The sequence below is a fragment of the Aptenodytes patagonicus genome, chromosome 6 (genome assembly GCF_965638725.1).
Source record: "Aptenodytes patagonicus chromosome 6, bAptPat1.pri.cur, whole genome shotgun sequence".
Taxonomy (NCBI): domain Eukaryota; kingdom Metazoa; phylum Chordata; class Aves; order Sphenisciformes; family Spheniscidae; genus Aptenodytes; species Aptenodytes patagonicus.
Genome location: NC_134954.1, coordinates 57374077 through 57387565, shown reverse-complemented (window position 1 = coordinate 57387565; position 13489 = coordinate 57374077). Strand labels below are relative to the sequence as shown.

The window sequence follows — 13489 nt, the reverse complement described above, 5'->3', positions numbered from 1 at the left end:
GAGGAGTACAGCAAACACATTCCTCCTGATTATTATTATTGAGTATTACAGCAGTGATGCACAGACTGACCATATAACCCCAGAAGCCCATAACAGCTGTGCCATGTGTTTCACTGGGAGCAAAACCAAAGCCTTATATAGCAAGTACTGCAGAACCAGGACTTAAATTATGACCCTCATCCAACACTCCACATAAGTCTTCTCTACTACTTACCCCTTTCGATTTTACAGGCGAGAATACTGTACACATTATAGTGATGAGCATGCCAGCTTTGAGAATAATTATAAATATCCCAAAAACCATCAAGATTTACACCAGCAAAAAAACTGTTCTTCATTATGTTAGGTCTTCCCAGCCTCCAGTTGTTGTAAGTCAGATGAGTTTCATCATACCACTTGAGAACTTTATCTGTGGAAAACATTGCATATTTATTAAAACATTGGCATTATGTGTACAAATACCATTTAACTTTGAATATATTAATGACATTAACAGATATTCACTTTGGAAAAAATGCAGTGATATTCTAAGTTACTGTAAATCAGTTCCATATACAATGCTAAATATGTTAGCATTACTCATCCAGGCCCTTTTAAGTCCTGCTTTTCAGGGAAATCAAATCTAGACTAAACAGAACATACTGGATCTAATTATCACTCAAACAGAAAGCATGTCCAGTTATTTTCTTTTCTAGAAGACAAATACAAATATAAAGCGTTATTATAGGTTTGCATTCAGTTTGACTTTAGTGGTGCAAGAAACATACACTTAAAATGCTGTGAACCGCCTCCAGTCAAGTTATTACAAAAAAAAAAAAAAAACTTCAATCTTACCACTGTCATCATAAATCACACCCAGCCAGACCCACATAGCCAGACCACTGAATGAACGAAGCTGCTCAGTAACAAAGTTATTCTCTTCTTCATCTCGGACGCTCAGAACAAATGCTTCTAGGTCTGTTAAAATTTTTTTTTTTAATTACTTTCTTACAAATTCACCTTTCAGTTACAAAACAAATGTTTTTTTGCTATTATTGTTAATAATTATTACAGATAGGTCAAGAATGTGTAAAGGCTAGACCCTTATAATAACTAAATGAACAGTGCAAAAACAATTTTCAAAGGTATTATCAACAGTGCTTCCCCTGGTTTTGTGGATAAATGAAAGACATCAGCTCCAGAGATATTTGTGGGTCCTACTGTCATTTCAAGTTGTATGTAGTAAAAATTCTCTGCATAGAACATAAGAATATCAGCAGTCTTTCCTGATTTTCTTGAACTGCCTAGTAGAGAAACAGTATTAAAAAAAAAAAAGACTGAATTGAAATCAATTAATGAAAAATAAAAACAGTTTCTGGAAAGATGCACATCTGAAGTGCCATGAGCAATGTTTTAATATAAGAGGGAAGCTGTTGCTAACTTCTATTCCTCCATTCCTTACACTTCGTTCAGGATGGACATGAAAAGCCCACGTGCTTTTCTGAATTGGACTATTCTCAGTCTGTTTAACATTGTTCACCTAAGTGTTCCACACAGCAAGGGGGGAGAAAAAACCCCGTGAAGTAAATGTGACTGTAAAGCCAGAATGTTGCCAAGGGGATAACAATTACCCAACCTATTTAAAATTTGCATATTATAAAGAGGAAAAAAAACCCCAACCCACAACCTTCCAGCTTTTCAGAGATCTCATAATTCAATAGTTCCTAGCCATCTCTCTCTCAAACTCTCCTACCCCATGCTTTTTATCAGAGTTGTGCAAGGGCAAACAGCATTAGGCAGTGCAACACTAATGCACATTTCCAAATGCTACAACCTTTCTCAACACTCACTTTGCTGTCATTGTAAGACAGTGAGTCAGATCTAAAACTCATCTCCCTCAAGCTGATAAAAGTCCATAAATACCTGTGATATAAATACCTGTGATATGACAAAGTACTTACTCATTTTCTTGCATAAATGATGGGCTTCTTGAGACTTCAGTTCTCTCCATCTATTTTTTGTTATCATAAAAGTGTAACAATTGTTTCTAAATGATATCCAGGGTGTATTTTTAATCTTATGTGGGCACTTAACTTGTGTAATTTTTTCTTTTTCAATCTTCGCTAAGGAAGGGAAAGAAGACATTCAGGACATGACTTATTAATAACAACACTTAACCTTACACACCACAAAACACTTTCAGGTACCATTTAAAACCATGTAAGACAAATTAAGTGCCATCCTCTAACCGTGTAATACATTCTTGCTTTCAGTTTCCTCATAATGGTGATTTTTTTTAACGTAACAAAACCAGCAGTAAGCATTATCGAAGAATACAGATGCTTACAACTTTTCATAAGTGTTATCTTATATAGGTTTAAGAATAAAATCCCTACATAAAAGCGCTAAGTGTGGGCCAATAACTAAAAGCTCTCATTGCCTCTTGTATGAAGGCAGATCACCATAACAAATAAGCTACTTCATAGCTGGCAACAGATCTCAGTTCTGTGGCTTTACCTAATACTTGAGAAGTGAGAAGGACTCTTCCTGCAGTTATTCAGATTGCAAGCACAAAACAGCTAAGGATGACATAATGCCAAGTATACGCTTTACTGTGACTCAGTATGTACAACAACAGCTTATCTGTGTCCTCTTACAGAAAAAAAACCAAAACAAATTATAATGGTCTCACAGGGAAATCTGTGATGATCTCCCAGAAAGATCTTTTTTATTTTTCAGAAAAGGGCTGTGCTACATATGTATCCCCCCCAAAAGATGTCCTGCTATATCCCTACCTGTCTTGCTATAATTGGTATATATTTAGAAGGGTTTTGTGAACTGCAGGTGACTTAAATTTACACCTTTCAATTCAGTGTCTACCTGCTATCTTTCTTCTCCACGTAGTCATGTACCTCCTCCCCGTACAGACTTCCATGTCTGAAGGGATTTCAGGAGGTCCCAATATTACGATGTAAGTAGTACAGAGGTAGCTGAATCTTCTTCCACATGCAAGTGGCAGAGATCAGTATGCAACAATCTTACAGAAACAGTGCAAAGGTAGAATCAGTTGACAATATGAAGGGTACAGTCTGGCCCAAAGCACCCACGCCGAATTCATTTTTAAGGAACATGTGGATTAAGACCAACAGGTGCATGCCCCCCTAACTGAAGTTTGTTTCTTTTTTTCTTGGCATGCAAATCAGCCTGTCTGAGGAAATGTAAGCTAAAAAAAAGTTGTAATTTTGAAGTTACAATCTGCAATTATCAAATATGCTTCATAATAAAAGAAAATTCAGCTTTTATAAGTATTATGCTAGGATACTTACTTTCTGATGCGTAGCAAATAGCACCTCGATTTTCAGAGGAACAGTCAGAAGTTTTCCAGAAGCCATCAGTATCCAGAAACACACATTCTTCGCTTGTTTCATCATCATCTTCAGACCAGCGACTAAAACTAACATGTTTCCCATCCAGCCAGCCATAATGTTTTCCACCCTAGCATTGTATAAGTAAAAGGGATAAGCTTACATAGTAAAAAATATTAGGTACAGAAAATGACATGGTAATATATTTACGTTGGCTAGACATTTACAGTGTCTCAGGTGAGAATTATGTGTTCCACTGCCCTCAGCGATCTGATCTGCTGCTCACAATATAACAAGCTTCATTATTTTAAGTTTTGCAATTGCAAAAATATGAATTAGCTGAAGTGGACGGCAAATTATCAAATGTTGATGTTTAACTACTATGCTTATGGAGGAAGGCCTGACAATGAGATGTCCAAATTACATCATTTGCACCTACAAATCAATGGTGGATATAATTATCTGGTCTTGGAAAACTGATAATATCTGAAAATAAGGCCCAGTCTCAGCTACTCCACACTGAGTTGAAAGTAATCTATTAAATACTTAACTGATTTAATAAGTCAGATGTGTTCCTGCCCTGGAGGATGCAGAAGGAATAAAAAAAACCCAACATACAAGCACGCCATCCTTTAAGAATCTTACATTTATAAGTTTTCTTCAGGAAATCCCCTTGCTGCTTTGAAATTTAAGTTATCTTTCTTTTGTGTCTATGATTCCAGCACTGGAATAATAAGTTCTGTTGACCAGTATCATTATAATTTCCTTTCATGTGACTTTTTAATTGTGCCCAAATAACAAAGCGTTGCAATAGTGAAAAGCTAGTGCATGCCTGAGTTATATGCAGCAAAATGAATCATTTGATCTTCACTTACAGATAAAGACTCAAAAGAGGAGGGAAAATAAGTTGTTCCAGTTTCCCCATCTTCACTAAGATTAAATGGCTGTTTTCTTTTAAAAGTATTCTCCATGAAGTATATACTCAAATTTCTATTTTTTCCCCCTACCTTGCCTAGAATACTCAATAGCCCATTACTAACATAGGAGATCATAACACCACAGAAGCTGAGTGAGCACCATCAGTCTTTGTAGGTAAGGCACTTCTCAAATAAATCTTCACTTTTTTCTTGCAATTATCTCAAGACTCATGTGCTTGACAAAAAAGATAAACCCTGCAAGCAAGCCCAAGCCATTTCATTAACAGCTGAGAAAGCTCTCAATCCACAATGAAGATCTTCAAGAGGTCCTCTGGCTAACAAAGGCAAAGCAGTACCTCCTGCACTGACTTTTCTAAAGGCAAAACAAAGAGAAAAAAGAAAAACCCACCCACTAACCTGTCTCAGGGATGTCTCCCTCTAACTCAAAACACAGGCACAAATAACAAAGTAACAACAGTCCAAGTTAAGCTTTAGAAATGTATCTCCAGAAATGTTCGATGATTCATTTTGGATTTTATTTCCCACTTCTAGTTTCTCCCTTTTAAAACAGATTTTGGGTTGTCTTTCTAGAGTGGTACTGTAAACAGTGGTGATGATATTAAATGGCAACACTAATTATTCATTCATTAACAAAAGAGACAAAGATGATTCAGCGATCTATGTTGCTGCTACCCTACAATATATCCCTTCATCCTATAATCTTCTAAAAGAATTGTCTTATCATCATCAATCCCTCCAGTGGAGTTCAACAACTATGTAATTTGGAGAACTGAAGATTTAGAACATTGATCCTGAGACCTTCCAGATGGTTACCCCTAAATGAAAACAGTTACCCCAGAAATTAATTTTTAATTGCCTTTCTTTATCCCAGTTTCTGTTTCACACAACTCTAAAAATTACCTTAAGCCACAGTCTGAGGGGAAAATAAAACTTACATCTCTGCTGAAAAGTCCAATCCACAGTGGGTAATTACGAAGGGCAGCCTGAACAGCGAGAAAAGCCTGCTGGAACTGATCTGTGATGCTAACCAGCTGCATCTTGTTCCTTATGCATGCAGCCATTGCATCATTCCAGGACAAATTCTTTGGAATTACCATGTATTGAACATTTTGATAGCTCAATGTTTCATTAAGGACTTGCTCTCTCTGGTTATCAGCAGTTCCTATATGTAAGAAAGAAATCAGTTATTAGATGGTTAAACACTGGAATACATTTTAAACTCCCAATTTCTCTGTAACAAACAGAAAAATCTGTTTGAATTCCCCGGGGGGGGGGATAAAAAAATTTTTCTTAGTAGATTATGCTAATGATTATAGTTAGAAGCAAATTTCTTTGACACTTTAGATAGAAAATATATAAAAGAAAAAAAGTAAGAAGGACTATTTTCAGCCAATCTATTTTTATACCTCTCTCTCAACTTAGGTTCACATCTTTTTATATTTGCTATTTTTAACTAACTGCTAAATAATGTTAAAAATTCTATTTATTGAATTAAAAACATATTCTAGAATTTTAATTAAATACAAGAATGGGAGAGAGCAACTGCTCTCTGCTGCAATATAGCAACAGCTAAACTCGACTCATTTATCTCTGTGGAGCCTGTGGATTTATGCTTATGCGAATCTAATGGGCCACAAAACTTGTCTATGCAGATTTCAGTCCCAGAATTCCTTACTGCCATCCATGGGTATAGTGGGAATTGATTTTGCCTCCACATGTGCTTAACTAATTGCAGAAAATCCACCTTGCATAGGGAGGGGTATAATTCACTATTTGTGCTCTAAGCACTGAGTGTTATCACAGTTATCAGCATCATACTGAAGGCATACAGCTCAGTGATGCGTAGCAACTGCAGTTAATAAGAGATGCAAACATTCCCATGGGTGGTAAATTAAAGCATGCAAACCCAGTAACCCCCAAAATTTTATATACAACCAAAAATAAATTGGCTTTCCAAAAGGGACATTTAAAATACCTCAAGCAGAAAAAGGCTCACGGGGTGGGGGGCGTGGGGAGAAATCACTCTATAAATAACAGGATATAAATGGCTGATTGATAGGCTGACAGGGCCATTTTCCAAAACACAAGAAGACAGAAAAATAATAATATGATATTTGCATGCAATTTACAGCTTTCAATAGATCAGAAAAGTGACAAGGCTGAAACAGATTGTTTGAAGTGGTTTGTGTCTGCTGCCAAATGCTTTCCCTTAGTAAACAGCTACAAAAAAGAACCATGGAACCAAGGGTGCCATCACACATCAAGGGGTACACCAAATTGGAAACAAGGCAGTAAGGAAAGTGTCCATTTCTGAAAGAAGTAGTTGCCGATGATTAACGTCTCAAGAAGTTCTGCAAATCACAATCATGCCAAGATTTCCAAGGAACCTCAATCATCTTTTCCCCTAGGATAAAGCCTTAGGCAACCTGGACTCTCTCATAGCTGTCGCTGCACCCTGCTGAGGTCCCTTTCAACCTGAATTATCCTTAGATCCCTAATACAATGATGATATAACACCAGACCAGACCAGGATACATTCTCTGGCAGTCCAAAACCCCGTCTCATTACATCTTCTACAGTTGTGGCTAGGAAGAAGTGCTTAGTATTTTAGTCAGCCCAGATTAGTAATATATTGATCTACACAGATATATTGTCGACCTCCTATTAATAAAAATCCCCTTTTTGAATTTTTATGACTACATTTCTTCCATCCAGACTTCTAATCTGGACACTTGGAATTTCTGAAGTATTTGGCACTGAAATAAAGACGACTTTTTGTGTTAAAAGGGGGGTGGGGGTGGAAATCTCTTTGCCTATTTGAGAATGAAGAAGGTGGGCATATTCTTGGGTGTTTTGCACACCTGGTTTGGTTTTTTTTTTTTTTTAGAAGACAGCATGTTAGTTACTTAAAGGGATTACTTACATAGAGGAACATACTCAGAAGTGGGTACGCTGAACATTAACCCATAGCAGTAATTAAACACGTATAATAGCTATATGTGTTTGATCTGATTCCAGTAATTGGTGTCGACCAACCCACATGGCTACATCAGAGTATTATTTTTAGTTCAGCTTAAGAAAACCCACTCACACCAACGGATCTGTACAAAGCTAGGGAAAGCTGCATCACTCCAAATTATCACTCTCCATGTATGCCCTCAAGGTTTACTCTAGGGAGACCTATTTCAACGTTAAGAGTATATGATACCTCATATTCTGATAATGCTAAAAAACACAGGTTATGTTTAAGGAGGATAGAAATATTGTGAGATTCCTTCCCAGGGCTTCTCACTTCCACAGTTCTGAAGAGGAAAAAGGAGTCACTTGTTCTACCCCTTGATGTATATGACCTCTATACCCATAGAACATTAAAGCCCGCTCTGCTGAAGTATGGTTCCATCGAAACCACACAGAGTCTCTCAGGAAAACAGATTCCCTCTGAACTGGGCTGTGAAAAACAAAAGGGAAAATTCTGAATGGCTGATAAAATAGGTCCCGGATCATCCTCCACACTCTGCTTTTCCAAAGTTTACCTGCTCAGTCTCTACAAAAATCTTGCTCTTCAAGTGCAACAATTTACGTGCATTAAAAGGTCTCCTGGCACACGCATCTTAACTGCAAACTCTGGCTGTAATGTGACTCTTCAGACTTACCTACAGGCCGCTGGCATATACCCAAGAAGTGCCTGTCAGCACAAGCAGTGAAATTCCATGTTCCAACATACTGTGATTTGGGATCATTGAGGATTACACCGCACTGATTGTTAAATTCTTCATCAAAGAGCTGAAAACCAGAAATATGCTTATCAGACTCAAATAAGGCATAAACATACTTGTGTAGAGAAGGTGAAGTAACATGAGGCTAGGGGAACCTGAGCTGTCTGAACTTGTTTAAGAAGTTTCAAAGGAGTGGTGCAATACAGCTTACCTATTTTACAAACACTACCAGATGCCTGGACTCAAAAAGAATTCATAAGTTAAATACAGGGGAGAATATTAAATGAAATGATTTAATGCTTAAAATAAATTTTGTTTGTAGGTGTGATTCGATTACATTTATTATGCTTCACCTTGGGTAGAAGCGAGCAAAATACCAATGTATAATGGTTTACAGATGCATTCTAAGTGTAACTGAATGAAGAATTATTGATGACATCTTTTTGATGACTGTTTTCACGTAGTCTTTAAATTGCAAATAGAAGTTCCAGAAGAGTCATTAAACAGTTGTTTCAGCTTTTTTCCTTCATCCTTCAGTGTTTCATATCTCAGTTCACAAGTTGTCATCCAAATAAAGGTAAACAGAATTCCATTACTGTCAGTCACCTTGTCTGCCACTTAAAACCACTAACGGGGAGGATGTGGTCTGTTACATATTTTTTAGCTTTTTTTTTTTCCCTTCATACAGTCAGTATTCCAAATTTCATTACTCAATAGTCAAGAGAAGTCAAAAGTCAGAACTTACGTCCAGTGGAATTTTCCTTAATCTTCCTGTCAGGAGTGGGTGGAAGTTACTATACAACAGTCTACTCTCATCTATCCATTTGTTTTCCCTTGTGCTGAACAGAAACTGCAAACCAATCCAAATATCTTTCGGCATACCAGGAAGCAAGGATGTTATATAATCTGTTGGGCAGAACAGTAAATGTACATATTGTGGTTCAGACAACAATAGCAAACATCTGAAAAAACGCTTCACATAAATAAGATAATGCAACCCTCATTTGTATTAACTTAATTTTCCCAGCCCTTTATGATTGCCAAATGCTTATCATCCCTTCCTTCCATAAGACCTTTCATGCTGATTTTATCTGAAAAGTGCAGACTATTGGTATTTGTCCTCCAAATTCTCATCTGAGGATCAGGTAGTGTATTTAACCTGTTTCTCTGCCCACTACTTTGTATTCTTGCATTTACATCCAAATTTCAGAAGCTGCTTTTCCACAGGTCTGCAAGATCTTCTATTGTCTCCCTGCAGAGATAACAGAAGAGCTCCCTCCCACCCTCTCTGAATTGATGGAGGAATTCTTATCTCCCATCTTCCTCTCCTACTGACATATACCATAAATCAGAACCACTTTTTGGATTCTGGCAGAGTTTGCCCGCCCCACCATCAGAGAAAGCAGGACAGGACAAAGGAAGTCAGGTTTAGTTGGAAAAAAATTCAGCCAGGAAAACCTTAAATCAGACCCCTCTTAGTGAGCATTCTGACAGGAAACAATGGGCTTTGGTAACCCCCCAGGCACCAAAGGCATTCACTGAGCTTGTCTAGATTAGGAAGACAAATTGAAGCTATGTAATTAGCTACTGCTGACATGTTTTAACTACTGGCCACATGCCAGACTAGCCAAAGCCTATTTTCTGAGCTAGACAAAGCCATTGAAGATTTACATGTCAGAGCTAGCCAGCTGCCTAATGCCACTGGAAGAGTAGAAGCAGCCTACAGAAAGAGACATGCTTCTTTAAGAGGACTGTGCCTTCTTTCCATATAGGTGGCCTCCACTACAGGGGGGAAAGAAAAACAAACAACAAACAATAACAAACACTTCCATATGCACCAAACCAGACATAAGATCCTGCCATGTAACACTGCAAAAGCATAGCCATTCTGAAGTCTTAAAAGCATCCAAAAACACGCAGGTCTCAGACATGTATGTTCCTGTATGGTTACAACCCTATTCCTCCCCAATAACAGCAGTAAAAAAAAAAAAAAAAAAAAAAAAAATTGACATTCAACTGCTGCCTGCAGGTACACTAATGGCCTCCCTAGTCCACTTTCCATATTCCATTTGGCAAGAGGTTATTTGCTTATAAAGAAAATACGCACTGTGCACACTGCAGAATTCAACTGAGCTACTTCAGACATACCTGCAGAGAACTGTTAGTTATCCACAAGAATATAGATGCAAATACAGCTGTCTCATTCAGCAGTTTATCGCTGAATATTACTTGCAGCCAATGTGAACGCATTTCTTCCTCACTGCATTTACCTCAATGACTCTAGTTTACATGACAGCTGAGAGGCAGGTCCCAACGGTGGAACAACTCTGTGTTTTGCAGTCCCCTTGCCTTCCATCCTCCTATCAGTGTCCTGGAGAGCTTGCAGGTGGTCGGTTTAGACACACTGCCATATTAAGCTGCTCAGCACGCTTAGACACAGAGGGTCCTATGTGCTCCAGCGGGCATTGTGTTTGCCATCTTGTCCCCACACAGACAGCTGAGCTTGTCTTGGAAGCCGCTCCTAAGCTGGTTTTCACAGTGCAAAGTCTACAGTCTCAGTTATATTTTAACTTGCAAAGCAAAACATGGGAATTCTTCATTCAGTGGTGACCCTTCTATCCTCATCCCTTAATGCAAGGTTTTACAATTTTTTCTTTTTATAACAGGTTAAGATCATACAGAGAAGCTGCTCTTCGAACTGGCTCAAATGTTTGCTGACTGCATTTCCACGTTACGTTTCCAGTGATGCAAACAACAACGGACAACACATTTTTAACTGGTCTTGGATTTTTAGAATGCTCCCAGTATGCCTGTAGATAACGAAGTGATTTTATGCTCAAGTTCTTAAGCAGAACTATACTGAATTTGGAAGAGAAGCTGCATACTAAAGTGCCCCCAGTTCACCATCGTACCTTGCTCAGCTTGATTTGAGATAGATGGAAGAGAGCCTCCAAAAGTTACACACTTTTCATTAGCTGCGTTAAATGTTAAATATTCGGGTTTCATCTTTAGAAAACACTGCAAAATAAACATAATGAAACTGATTTTCATCATACCATTGCTTCCTAAGAAATAAAGGTTCTTAAACCAACCCTAAAAACTCACTTCTCATTTCGTGCAATAAAATATTTTTCTCAGAAAGCAAGGGAACTGATACTAGCTGCATGCATTTCTTATTAGATTCAACAGAATAGCTAAATATAAAACAATGAATAATCCCACTGAATAACTCCTCATTCACTGAGGATTAGAACTCAGTAATTTTTAATTGGCTACATCAGAATCATGTACTGTTTTAAGAATGAGAATTCACACATGAACTCTAAAGTCAGACAGGGTTGGGCCAGGAACCTGTATTGTAACGCGTTACCTTTTGGCAGAAACTACATGGGAACTCAAAAGCTGTATTCTGCAATGGCGTGAAGTAAATTTGCAAACCTTGGCACAATGTAATGTGCCGATTTGATGCACACTCCTTCTTATGTACAGAATAATGGCGGGCCAAATAACAGGAATCAGTCTCACTAAGACTTTAGATGACTGCCTTAAAAGATAGTACTGAAATATACTATAGCATGGCTTCCGACCTCTGTTGGTTCATTCTTAAAAGCTGCTTCTAATTAAGTGAATTAAGTACTTAAGGCAACTTAGGAAGCAGAGTGTCTGCCAGCTTGCTGCCTGCCTACGATTACTCAGTGAGAGAATCAAGATGCTTCAGCCACAAAAACCGCATCCTCTCCCTTTCTAATCCTTCCCTTCCTTCAAAGCAGAGCCCAAGATTAGACAATACAACCAACGTTCTTGGACCTAAACGTGTGGTGATGGGAAAGCAAAAAACCTGAAAATTACTGCTCTGAAATTAAGAAACCATCAATCCTGAATAAGGGACAAAGAAGTGGAGGAGATGATTTTAATCACTGCATATAATTTTCAAAAGCCACCTCCCAGTCCACTCCTGAACACAGGGGCTACTTCCTCACCTCTTTCAGCAGGGCACTCCAGCTTACTGGACTATGAAAAATGAGTAAGGATGACTGATCTGCATTATCTCTGTACCTTATTCCGGAACTGACGCCAACCTTTAGGGCAACCTCCTCTCACTGGGCGGTAACTGGGATCGTGTTTCTCTAGTAAGGAGGCATTATTTTTTTCACAGATGAAGGGCAGTTTCACATTACAGTTAACTGGGTAGTCTGCAGAAATGTAAGTTTTAAAAAACAGTTATGGTAATGCCTATAACGCTCCAATTACCATCCATACTTTGTGACATGACAAAGACCAATCTGAAGCGAAGTCCTTTTCAGTGCAACCACAGTGAAGTACTTTTAGTGCTTTAGATTGCATAGTAACAGCAGAGCAAAAAATAAAAGTAAATTATTTATATCAGACAATAATATAATATTCCTAAAGATCCAGAGTCTGATCCCTTACTTCCAGTAGTAACACTTCATATAGGCAGAGATAACTTCAAACAGAAAAATCATGAAGTAAGAAGCTTTTGAATATGAGGACTAATCTCATATTCTGGCATAGAGGGTGTGTGACCTAAAGGTCATTAAAGCCAAAAGGAATCCTTTAACATCCATATGGAGAGCATTTAGCCTGTACTGCTTTACATGACTCCTACAGTAACTGGACTGGCTTCCTAGGCAAAAGCAGTTTTTGGCTAATAGGGCTGAAAACAGGTCAGCAGCATACAACAGAATAATCGGCTTTAAAGTGGAAATGGTAGTAGACAGGAGGAACTATTTGTTCTCCAGGGGTTATACATTTTCCTCAATATAAAACAATGTTGAAAAAAGGAAATAAGAAGCTTCAAGTACCACCAGGTGGCATTTCCATTACTTTGTGTATCTCTTCCAAGTATGACTCCACTACTTAATGAAATTTGCATCTCCAGATGCATATGCGGTTGCAAGTATTCAGTCAAGCTACTCTAACTAACACAACTCAGACTTAATTTCGAGGGTTCAGAGTATGTAGCATAAACACAAAAAGGTAACCACCAAAACCAGATTTTACCTAATCAATTTATGTCGCAAAAAGAGTGACAATCGATCATAAAAAAATTGTCGTCTGAATTCAGGTTTGCCTTTGGTCATCAAGAAATATTATCATGGCTTCTACAGTAAGGAAGAAATAAATGATTCAAAATTCAATCAGATTACCACCAAGAAGCCATTCACTCCTAATTGAATATCAATTTGCACTCAATATAAGAGTTTGGGAAGAACAGTAATAATGGGTTTTTTAAAAAAAAAATATAATAATGACAGAGAGGGGTGAAAAAATACAACCTTACCTCTATACCAGTTCTTTCTAGAAACGTACCAGCAATCCCTCAGGAATCGATCATGGAAGCGTGAAAATAACTGTAAACTGGATACAAACATTTCAGAGTCAATCTCCAATCCAATGTGATTTTCAAGTGGAAACTCTGATAGCAACAGAGCCAGTGCAAACAAAAATTTGGGCTGGTAACTGTTTCTAG

At 37.9% G+C, this 13489-nt stretch overlaps 1 protein-coding gene across 1 annotated transcript in view; it reads right to left on the bottom strand.

Moving 5' to 3' along the window:
* LY75 (lymphocyte antigen 75) overlaps positions 1-13489 on the bottom strand; it is a 48138-nt gene that overhangs the window by 8374 nt on the left and 26275 nt on the right. The window contains exons 20-29 of the mRNA XM_076342787.1: positions 13301-13377; positions 12055-12191; positions 10911-11016; positions 8744-8904; positions 7936-8065; positions 5218-5444; positions 3306-3474; positions 1941-2102; positions 835-957; positions 215-409 (exon numbers count right to left, since the gene is read on the bottom strand). Of these exons, the coding sequence (XP_076198902.1) occupies positions 215-409; positions 835-957; positions 1941-2102; positions 3306-3474; positions 5218-5444; positions 7936-8065; positions 8744-8904; positions 10911-11016; positions 12055-12191; positions 13301-13377 (1487 nt within the window). The remainder of the gene's footprint in view (positions 1-214; positions 410-834; positions 958-1940; positions 2103-3305; positions 3475-5217; positions 5445-7935; positions 8066-8743; positions 8905-10910; positions 11017-12054; positions 12192-13300; positions 13378-13489) is intronic.